The sequence below is a fragment of the Galeopterus variegatus genome, unplaced genomic scaffold, assembly GCF_000696425.1.
Source record: "Galeopterus variegatus unplaced genomic scaffold, G_variegatus-3.0.2 Scaffold524, whole genome shotgun sequence".
NCBI lineage: Eukaryota > Metazoa > Chordata > Mammalia > Dermoptera > Cynocephalidae > Galeopterus > Galeopterus variegatus.
Genome location: NW_007726635.1, coordinates 484,074 through 494,493, shown reverse-complemented (window position 1 = coordinate 494,493; position 10,420 = coordinate 484,074). Strand labels below are relative to the sequence as shown.

Here is a 10,420-nt window from a genome sequence, read left to right as displayed (position 1 = left end):
CGACCAGGTGAGCGGACGACACGAGCGGGGCGCCCGGCCTCTCCGGGCCCCCTCCCGCTGCGGTGTCGCGGGCCCCTGCTCCGCGCCCTGTAGGTGGCGGGCGGGCGTCGCAAAGAGCGCACACGCCCCTTCGTGGTCTGGGGTGGATCCCGTGCGCGGCCCGTCGGGAGAGGCGAGCGCTGGGGACGAAGGAAGAGCGGGAACAGAGCCCCGTTAAGAGGAGAGAGGCCAGCGGAGCAGCTGGTACTTGAGTGAGGGTCGGAGAGCGCGAGCCGGGCAGACGGCGGGGACAGGGTCAGCAAAGGCTCCGGTGTGGCTGTGGCAGGGAGTGAGGGGAGCGTCGCAGGAGATGAGCCCAGAGTGACGGCGAGGACCAGCGCTGTCCGCTGTCATGAGACCTCCGGCGAGGTGGCAGTTGTTTCAGGGTTAGAGAGGTGAAGGGATGTCACGTGACATGCGACACAGGCTTACCCAGTTGCTGTGCTGAGATGAGGTTGTAGGTTGCAAGAGTGGAGACAGGAGAGGCCGTCACAGTGACTGAGAGAGTTGACGCAGAGGTTGTTACGGTGACTGAGAGAGTTGACGCAGAGGTTGTTACGGTGGTTGAGAGCGTTGAGACGCAGACAGAGGTTGTCTTTTGCCTGAACGCCTGGAAGGGTGGCGGTACCAACAACTGAGGGGCATAGTGGGGCTCAGCATGTCTGGGGCAGAGCAGAAGGTGGGTGTCACGTGCGGAGTTTGAGATGCCCGGGTTGAAACAGTGTAGAGAGGCCGTGGGTGTGTGAGTTGGAGTGTGGAGGCGATGGGTCTGCGGAAAACACCTCCTGGGAACCCTCCTGCCTCGGTTGTGGCTATTGTGGAGGCAACATACTAACCTGCATAGCCTCTCTGAGGAGGCCAGCAAGCTGGCATTGGGGGGGACAAGAAGCCCCCTCCCCCTGCCCCTATTGCCTCTCCACTGGGCTTGCTGCCCTCTTCCTTCTCAGTCGGCATAAAGGCCGTGCCTCTGAGCACAAGGACCAGCTATCACGGCTGAAGGACAAAGACCCCGAGTTCTACAAGTTCCTGCAGGAGAATGACCAGAGCCTGCTGAACTTCAGTGACTCGGACAGCTCTGAGGATGAAGAGGAGCAGCTCCACCAGCTGCCAGCCATGCTGGAGGTGAGAGCAGGTGCAGAACTGGGCAGTGGGTGGAGGGGTGCCCATGGTCTCAGCACCTACCCCGGCTCAGCCCTTCTTTGTCTGGTGCAGGAGGCCAGTGAGGAGGAGGACGGAGAGGCAGATGAGCAGGGCAGGGACAGAGAACTGAAGGGGAAGAAGAGCAGCTCTGTTGCTGTGACCTTCGCCATGGTTGAAAGATGGAAGCAGGCGGCAAAGGTGAGCAGGGGGATGGGGTGGGCAGCTGAGGCTGTGCAGGTGGGAGGAGCCCTTCTCCCAGCATGGGGCATTGGAGTCACACTCAACGCAAAGTAGTCACAGGTAGTTCTTCCTGAGTGCTACAATTCCCAGGATTACGTCCTCTCCATCAGGCAGATGCCAGGGGCTCTGTCTCCTCCCTTTCTCAGTCCCTCTCCCACAGTTTCCGTTCCCCAAAGTCAGTCTGTCATCGTAGTAGCGTCTGTGCCTTTGCCAGTTGGTAGAGCCAGGGCTCTTGTGAACAGGGAGAAGATGGAAAAGGATAATTCCAGATCCCACCTGGAGCTGGCTGTGGTCCAGGACCTGGGACCTTCGGCTTTCCCCTAAGGCTTCTGAGCCAGACTTCTTGCCTTCCCAGGAGGGTTCTAGACTTTGTCTCCATTTTTGTTACTAGCACGTGGCTCAGTGATTCTGACCCCATCTCTGTCCTGATTCTGAGAATGTGGGTGAGGGGTGTCGTTCTCCCATAGGTTCCTGCAGCCCAGCTGCCTCTAGCTCAGCCTGTCGCAGCCCCCCCCCAGCATTCTTGGTCTTCTTTCCCTTTAGCAGCACCTCACTCCAAAGCTGTTCCACGAAGTTGTGCAGGCCTTCCGAGCAGCTGTGGCCACCACCCAAGGAGACCAGGAGGGTGCTGAGGCCAGCAAATTCCAGGTCACGGACAGTGCTGGTGAGCGGGGGCGAGGGCCTGGGAAGCAGGCTCTCTGTTGCACATTCTGTCCTGTGAATGACAGCCATGGTTCTTTTTGTTACAGTGTTCAATGTTCTGGTCACCTTCTGTATCAGGGACCTCTTTGGCTGTGTCCAGAAACTGTTGGTTGGAAAGACACCAAAGGGTAGCAGCAGGTGAGAGAAGGGGGAGGCGTGGGTGGGACGGAGGGTGTGGTGAAGGCCCTGTACTGAAGGCAGAGGCCTTGTGGCTGGACCCAGAGACATGGTGGGGCCTGAGAGGGCAGGGGCATGAGGGACCCTTGGGAGAGACTGGGTACTCAGGGCCAGTTGGGGTGGCCCCACTCTCTCTCCTTCCTGAAGTTTCTCGGGACATGGGGCATACGCTTGGCTTTGCTCTTAGAATTTTCTAGATCAGGCCTCTCTTTTCCTTTTCTTTGTGGATGTGTAAGTTCTGTCCATACTCTGTGACTTCTGCTTTATTTGGCCCGGCTCCAGGAGGCGAGTATGTCTGTAGGCAGGGGCCTCAATGCTGGGTCTGGGGGCCTCAGCTTCTGGCTTAGAGGTAGATTGGGCAGAGGAGGCTGTGGGAGGTCTTCTGGGAGGAGAGGAGCACGGCAGAGCATTTGGTGGCAGAGCGTTTGGTGGAGCATGGCTCACACTGGGGCTGGGGGCGCAGCCACATGACTTCCAGGCAGTCAGGGCCTAGAGAGTTGGAAGGGTCCTGCCGTCAGCACCTGGAGCAGTGAGGAGCGCAGTAGTGGCCATGGGGGTGGGAGCACCTACCTGTTGCTGGTGGCAGTGGTCAGGGTGTGCGCCACATGGAGGTGGTGCTTGCTGAAGGGGCGAGGAAGCCAACAGGTTGGGAGGACAAAGGGATAGTGGCAAGATGAGCAGGCAGCAGGGAGCCGGAGCAGGGTGGCAGTGGCAGTGAGGCTCTCCTGCCACGGTGGCTGCAGCACCACAGGCAGCCTGGTCCTCAGGGGAGTAGTCACCAGGAAGGGGTAGGTGGGCCTTGGGGAGCAGTACTCTCTCTGGTGCTGGGGGCACAGCTGCAGGTGCACAGAGGGTTGGCTGACGATAGGAAGAGCTTCAGGGCCCCTGCATTGTCCTTTGTGCATCTCAGCAGGTCTAAGTGAGCCCCTGTTATGTGCTGGGTTCTGTGGACGCTGAGGGTAGAGCCTTTGGGGCACTCGCAGAAATGTTGCTGACTGTTGGGAGGTGTTCCAGTTTCTTAAAAGGGATCTAGGGTTGGGAGTTTTAGGTGAAACTAAGCTTATAAATGTGGAATGTTCATTGTTTTTAACAACATATGTGTGGAAAGAAGCCAGCCTGCAGCAGTTAGTGGTGCTTGGATTGGGCCCCAGCGGCCTTCAAGTGCTGATTGCAGGGTTTGGGTGCCTGGTCCCGTGGTGATGGACTGAGGGAACCCAGAAGAGGTTTATGTCTGAGGGAGGGAGCTGGGGACTGGGTGTTCCTCTATGGACTCTCAGGGAAAGACTCTTGGCTTTTCTGCCAGGTGTGAGGCCTGTGGGAGGGGCTGGCGTGTCAGTTGGGGCCACCCTTGAGGGAGATGTCGTGAGCCCCCTTGTCCATCTAGCTGTAAGGAGCCCTTGAGCTGTTGATGGGGAAAGATGGGCCATCTCCTCGCAGGGTCACGGGCCCTGCGCCTGGGCAGGGTGGGGCTCGGCACCTTGCATTTAAGCAGCAGGGCCTCGTGGGCGGGGCGGGGGCGTCTCTCTGCAGGATGCTGCAGCCGTCCAGCAGCCCGCTCTGGGGGAAGCTCCGTGTGGATGTCAAGGCGTACCTGAGCTCCGTCACACAGGTGCTGCTCTGGTGGGGTCGGGTGCCTTGGCCACGTCCGGTGGTCCAGTCCTCTACCTTATCCCAGGCTGAGGGTCCCATTTGCTCCCCTAGCTGGTGGCCTGTCTGGTGGAAGCAACAGTGTCAGCCGCCGTCCTCCAGCACATCAGCAGCTTGGTGCCCTACTATCTGACCTTCCCCAAGCAGTGCCGCATGCTGCTCAAGGTGGGCGGCACCCCATCCCCACTGTGTCGGCACAGTGCTGTGCACACGGCCACCCCGCAACACATCCCCACTCCTAGCCAGAGCAGATGTGGCACCTGCACCCACAGCCCTGCCCGGGGACCCCGTCTCCCGCGGCCCCCTGCCCTCACTGGCAGCTGGGGCAGTGTGAGAACTGCTCCGCTGGGGTAGTTGGTTTCTGGCGTGTTCCGTAAAAGCCGCGATGAGATGTGCTTTTTCCCTTGTGTCTTAGTGCATGTGGACGTACGCGTGTGCATAATCACAGACAAAAGTTCTTGTGGTCCTTTGCTTATGGGGAGTGATATACTCTGTGCATGTTTTGGTCTCTCTCTAACCTGTCTTGTTTCTCATGGCTCCCCTGAGATGCTTTGGGCGGAGCTGTCTCTCTGCAAGGACCACAGGAGCCTCTGGCCAGCTTAGGGAGGAGTGTGTGGCCCCAGGGGCTGCCCAGGTCAGGGGCTGGGGCTGGCAGTGATGTCCCGCCCTCCTCAGAGGATGGTGGTTCTGTGGAGCACGGGTGAGGAGTCCCTGCGCGTGCTGGCCTTCCTGGTCCTCATGAGAGTCTGCCGGCACAAGAAGGACACGTTCCTGAGCCCTCTCCTCAAGGTAGCATGGGGCCCCCACATCTGCCTCCACAGGGTCTGAGTTGGAGAGCTCAGCCTGCGGGCCGGGCAGGCTGTCTGGCAGTAGGCGCCCCTTGCCAAACCCAGCACCACCGTGGCTCTGGGTGGGTCTGGGCCCTTGGCTCACAAGTTCCTCTCTGAGAAGCCAGGTGGGGAGGGGACAGGAGCTGGAGCCCTCAGCCCTCCTAGGCTCTGCCTGGATTCTGTTTTGCACAGCTCTCCCAGAGGGAGGGGTCTGCTGTCGGTGGTTGGGGATGTTGGTTATGGAGAAGAATAGAGTCCCGTCTGAGGTCACACCTGGATCCCGGCCCTGCTGCCTGGCTTCAGCTCTGGGATGGCTCACCTGCACACAGGGACCCTCTGGAGCCTCCATTATGGGCCCAGCAGGCAGTAGGACCTCCTCTCCTTCCCTCCCAGGCTGTCAGTCTTCTCCTTGCCTGTTTTGCAGCTTGTCCCTCCGTCATAACTACTCTTTCTCTCAGACTCCTCTCCTCTGTGCGCCTCAGTACACAGTCTGGTGTACCTGTGCATGCAGACTGAGCAGTGGCAGGGGCCTGGGCTGGGGGGGCTGTACAGGGCAGGGGTCTGCAGCAGCTGCAGCCAGGTGGTGGTTCCTGCTTGAGGCCATAGCTGAGGGAAAGGCCCAGGCGTTGCTGGTGGCTCGGAGCCAGGCGGTGGGTGTGCACGTGGCCCTGGGAGTCCAGGGGCTCTGACTAGGTTCTCTCTGGCAGCACATGTACATCGCCTATGTGAAGAACTGCAGGTTTACCTCTCCTGGCACCCTACCCCTCATCAGCTTCATGCAGCGGACCCTGACGGAGCTGCTGGCCCTGGACCCCAGTGCCTCCTACCAGCATGCCTTCCTTTATATCCGCCAGCTTGCCATCCACTTGCGCAATGCCATGATCACTCGCAAGAAGGTTCAGGGTTGGGCCCCTCAGGCTCCTGGAGGGAGGTGGGTGGCGCGTCCCAGGAGCCCCACCCAGTGAGGGCCTAGGGCCTCTTGGAAGCCCCTGTCTGTCAAGGGACACCACTCAGCACCTTGGTGGGGGCAGTCCCTTGCTGGTGGGGGCGGAGGGTGGGCACAAGATGGTGCTGTTGGCCAGGACCCTGTGCACGGCAGTGAGGGGTTAACTGGGAGGGATGTGCCTCTGTCTGGCCGGACCTGGACCTCCTTCTTTTACCAGGAGACGTATCAGTCTGTGTACAACTGGCAGTACGTGCACTGCCTGTACCTATGGTGCCGCGTGCTGAGTACTGTGCGCCCCAGCGAGGCCCTCCGGCCCTTGGTCTATCCCCTCTCCCAGGTCATCATCGGCTGTATCAAGTGAGTTGACTAGTATTACACAGGGCCGTCCTGGAGGGGCCAGTTCTCAGGGACCGTCTGCCTCTGGTGTCCAGGGCCTCTGGGGTCTACGTCTTGGCAATCCCTTAGGAAGAGCCCGAGGTCCCCCCAGCACCCCCATCCCCACCCCCCGGTGTGGAAAGCTGCTCCGGACTTCGGACAGCTAGGCTTGGCAGTCGCCCATGAAGTGAGCTCCTCCCAGAGTGGTGAAGTAGGCTCATGTGCAGTTTACAGGGAGTTTGGGTTCATCAGCACGAGGCTTTTCAGTGGAGCCTGGCTGGGCTCATGAGCTGCATTTCACATGTGAATAGTCAGGGGGATCGGGGCTGGATGGGGCCTGTGGCAGGATAATGTAGGAGCAGGGCCCGCGGCCAGGGGCCTGTGTGCCTCTCTCGCCAGGAGGGGGCGTCTCTGTCTTCCGGAAGGGAATCCTCACCTGAGCCTGGGTGACTTAGGGCTGGGAGGGAGGCAGGAGGCCCAGGTGAAGGAGCCCCAAAAGCAGGAAGCAGGGGAGAGAGGGAGGCAGGATTGAACGTTAAAGTGAAATGAAGCAAAACACTGGGTGTGGTGTGCCCCAGCCCCACAACTGAGCAAGGAGGCAAGTCCTTACGGCTGGGACTTAGTCAGGGTCTTTGTCAAACAGCCCTGTTCTGTCTGGAGGAATCTGATGTTGCCTCGTGGGGCAGGTGTGGCCACCTGCCAGGCAGAAGTGAGGGGAGGCCCCCTGCAGTTGGAGCCCTGTTAATGGGAAGGGGGCAGGGAGGGAAGGCTGGCTGGGGTGAGGCCACCAGAACTGGGGCCTCCACTCACTCTTGCCTTCCATGCCCCAGGCTTGTCCCCACCGCCCGCTTCTACCCGCTGCGCATGCACTGCGTTCGTGCCCTGACGCTGCTGTCAGAGAGCACCGGCGCCTTCATCCCCATACTACCCCTCATCCTCGAGGTGAGTGGCCTGCAGCCTGGGCTGGGGCATCTGGGCCTGGGGGTGGGATTGTCTGCTGTGAGGTGTCCACGTGGCTTCCCTGAGCTCTGGTTTCCTTCCATCTGTGGAATGAAGGTTTTGTGAGGAAGTCACTCTACTTGGCACCTTGCCACCTGCCTGAGCTTGTGGCTAATGTTGGCAGATGTGTGTCCAGTGGGGACGAAGGTGGCTGCTCCTGGGGGTGGGCCTGAGGGTGCCAGTTTTGCAGGTCATGGAACAAACCGTGTTCTCTCTTCTGAGTGCCCTAGGCTGGACAGTTGTGTGCATGTGTGTGTATCTGTGTGTGTGTGCTTCTCTGGTCAGGAAAGGCTGGAGTCTGAAGTTAGGGCAGCATATTCAGGAATTCACTGTTTCTATTTCTGCCCCCAAGAGGTGTGTCTTGCTCACATCACAGCCTTGCTCAAGGCTAGGGCCTGGACCGGGGAGGGAAGGAAGCTCCAGGCACGTTCCAGTCCACATTCCACTGAGGCAGGGATGCTATGCTCTTGTGCTCTTGAGAAAGTTTTTGGAAAAAGGCCGGCCCGTGGCTCACTCGGGAGAGTGTGGTGCTGGTAACACCAAGGCCATGGGTGCGGATCCTTATATAGGGATGGCCACTTAGCTCACTTGGGAGAGCGTGGTGCTGACAACACCAAGTCAAGGGGTAAGATCCCCTTACTGGCCATCTTTTGGGGGAAAAAAAAGTTTTTGGAAAAAGGCCGGCCCGTGGATCACTCGGGAGAGTGTGGTGCTGGTAACACCAAGGCCATGGGTGCGGATCCTTATATAGGGATGGCCACTGAGCTCACTTGGGAGAGCGTGGTGCTGACAACACCAAGTCAAGGGGTAAGATCCCCTTACTGGCCATCTTTTGGGGGAAAAAAAAGTTTTTGGAAAAACCACTTCCACTGGCATCCAGTGCTAAACTCTGAACCCCCTCTCCCAAGGCCTGTGCCTTGGCGTCTGTGCTGTGGGCTTCCTCCCCTGCCAGCCAGATCGGGACGTGTCTGTTCACTTCTGAACAGCCTTGTATTGACCCCTGCCTTGGCTAGCTGCACCTGCACCCAGCAGGTCCCTCCCACACCCAGGGGCACAGGCAGCTCTCTCCTGCAGGCATTGAGGGCAGGAAGGAGCTGCTAAGAGCGGTCTAGGCAAGTCAGTCCCCACCCAGCCCTTGCCCAGGCTGGAGGAGTGGTCATGCCCCCTAGGGAAGCACTGCATTGTCAGTCACTGGATCTCCCTGGCTCCCCTGCTGAGGGCCCCTGTGTGAGGGTCTCCGTGTGGCTGGGGAGGGTCCGGGCTGAGAGGCCAGGCTAGGCTCTGACTGCTCCCCCAGGCAGCTTCAAGCCGAGACTCCTCTGAAAGGCTGAGGCAGAGGTGCATGACCGGTGGTTACTTGGAACATGCAGAAGAGGGAGCCGCCCAGGCCCTGCCCTGTGACCCTCTGCCCCCTCCTGAGCTCTGTGTTCCTTCTACCGCCACATCGTCCTCCCAGCTGCCAGATGCAGCCCGTGGCCGGCACAGCTGTGCTGAGGCCAGGACTAGGCCTTGGTACTGCGTGGTTGGGAAAGGTGGCAGTGGTAGTGGCTCTGCAGAGGGACCCTCCTTGGTTTCCAGACACGGGTCCTTACAGCTTCCCAGTTTTGGGGGAATAGGTGCAGTGCTCCTGGTCCTGCCCCACTGACCAGGGCCCCACTCTGGGATAGAGAAGGCCAGAGCCCCAGAAGGCACTCTTGAGGGGTCTCTGGGGCTGTGACGCCAGCACTGTGTCTGGCCACTTATCTCTTGTCTCAAGATGGATCTCATTGCACTGATGCCTAAAGATCAGGGTGCAGCTGTGGCTGTGCTGATGTGGCCCTCGGGGCAGGTTTTCCAACAGGTTGACTTCAACAGGAAGCCGGGGCGCATGAGCTCCAAGCCCATCAACTTCTCTGTGATCCTGAAACTGTCCAATGTCAACCTGCAGGAGAAGGCATACCGGGTGAGGCGGCCTCCTAGGGCGGGGTGTGTGGCTTCGGGTTCGTGTGTGACCTAACCGGGTCTCCCAGGGTGGGGAGACAAGAGGCTCCTTAGTCCCAGCCCCAGCAAGCGTCAGTGTGGCTTCTGGGGAGTGGGCCACTTCTGCACGGCTCCCACCCCCACACCTGATGAGCGCGGTCCCTTCCTTGCTGCCTTAGGATGGCCTAGTGGAGCAGCTCTGTGACCTCACTCTGGAGTACCTGCACGGCCACGCACACAGCATCTCCTTCCCCGAGCTGGTGCTGCCTGCTGTCTTGCAGGTGTGCACCCCTGCCCCACTTCCCATCCCCTGCCCAGACTCCTCAGGGACCTGCTTTATGTCCAGCTTAGTCTTTTAACAGGCTCAGCTCCCGTGTCCACAGGGGCCAAAGGGAGGCGTCCTTGTCCCATCCATACAGGGCCAGTAGCAGAGCCTGACCGGCTTAGGGGCTCCGTGCTAGCACTGCCTGGCAGCTATACCCCCCGGGGCCCTGGTGTGGGAGCCTGTGTTGGCCCTGCGTGAGGGATTCTTAATCATTCAAGAGGTTGTGGGCAGGCTGGGTGACTCACTGAAGACCCCAGGAACATGCCGGCCCCTCCCCAGGCTGTTGGCCAGTCACAAGGCCATCCCATGACCACATCCCTCGTTAGTCCTGGGTATGAGGAGGTGGGGCAGGCTCTCAGAGGTGGCAGGAAGCCCCTTCCAGCCCGCTGCACCCAAGGTCAACCTTGCTTTAGGTGGGGAGGGGTTCCTCTTCCTTCTTAGAAGCTCCTCCTGGGCTTCCCATGGGGGCCAGTTTGTTCTTGGCCCACCAGTTTCCCATCTCAGTGTCCTGCACCTCTCATGGGCAATGGGAGGGGGGCTCCCATAGCTGTCTGGCCCTGGTGGGTGGGATCAGCTCTGCTACTCTGGCCTGCTGGGTGGCGGGACTGCTGCTCACACCTGAGCTGCACCTGTCTCAGGCCCATCCAGACAGGTGTACGTGTGCTCACGCAGTCACACACACGTCACCCACAGCAAGTGGCAGCAGTCTCCATCCCTCCTGTGTCCCTGCAGTTGGTGATGCCTGTCAGTTGGGGCATCTCTATTTCTGGGCTCACAATCTCAGGGATCGGGTCTAGAGCAGGGTCAGCAAGTGTTTCCAGTGCAGAGCCAAATGGCAGGCATGGCAGGCGTCTCAGGCTGCGCAGGTGGTGCGTTCCTCACAACTGTCAAACTGCTCAATTTCTCGAGGTGCAAAAGCAGCCATGGAAGGACCCAAATGAGCAAGTGTGGCTGCTGCCAATAAAACTTTATTTAGGGAGATGGGCAGAGGCAGGGTTTGGCCTGGAGAGTGGGTTGTCTGCCCCGCCCCGCCCCCCCTGC

General features: G+C 59.9%; 1 protein-coding gene across 2 annotated transcripts in view; it reads left to right on the top strand.

Annotated features, from left to right (window-relative positions):
- The window catches only part of NOC2L (nucleolar complex associated 2 homolog (S. cerevisiae)), a 13,380-nt gene that overhangs the window by 499 nt on the left and 2,461 nt on the right, over positions 1 to 10,420 (top strand). The window contains exons 3-14 of one of the 2 annotated variants that reach the window (XM_008569679.1): positions 987 to 1,161; positions 1,252 to 1,377; positions 1,966 to 2,083; positions 2,169 to 2,259; positions 3,829 to 3,907; positions 4,000 to 4,110; positions 4,621 to 4,734; positions 5,483 to 5,671; positions 5,939 to 6,078; positions 6,927 to 7,038; positions 8,924 to 9,037; positions 9,234 to 9,335. In XM_008569679.1, the coding sequence (XP_008567901.1) occupies positions 987 to 1,161; positions 1,252 to 1,377; positions 1,966 to 2,083; positions 2,169 to 2,259; positions 3,829 to 3,907; positions 4,000 to 4,110; positions 4,621 to 4,734; positions 5,483 to 5,671; positions 5,939 to 6,078; positions 6,927 to 7,038; positions 8,924 to 9,037; positions 9,234 to 9,335 (1,471 nt within the window). Of the gene's footprint in view, positions 1 to 986; positions 1,162 to 1,251; positions 1,378 to 1,962; positions 2,084 to 2,168; positions 2,260 to 3,828; positions 3,908 to 3,999; positions 4,111 to 4,620; positions 4,735 to 5,482; positions 5,672 to 5,938; positions 6,079 to 6,926; positions 7,039 to 8,923; positions 9,038 to 9,233; positions 9,336 to 10,420 lie in introns of both variants that reach the window. The other variant, XM_008569678.1, reaches the window with a different exon arrangement.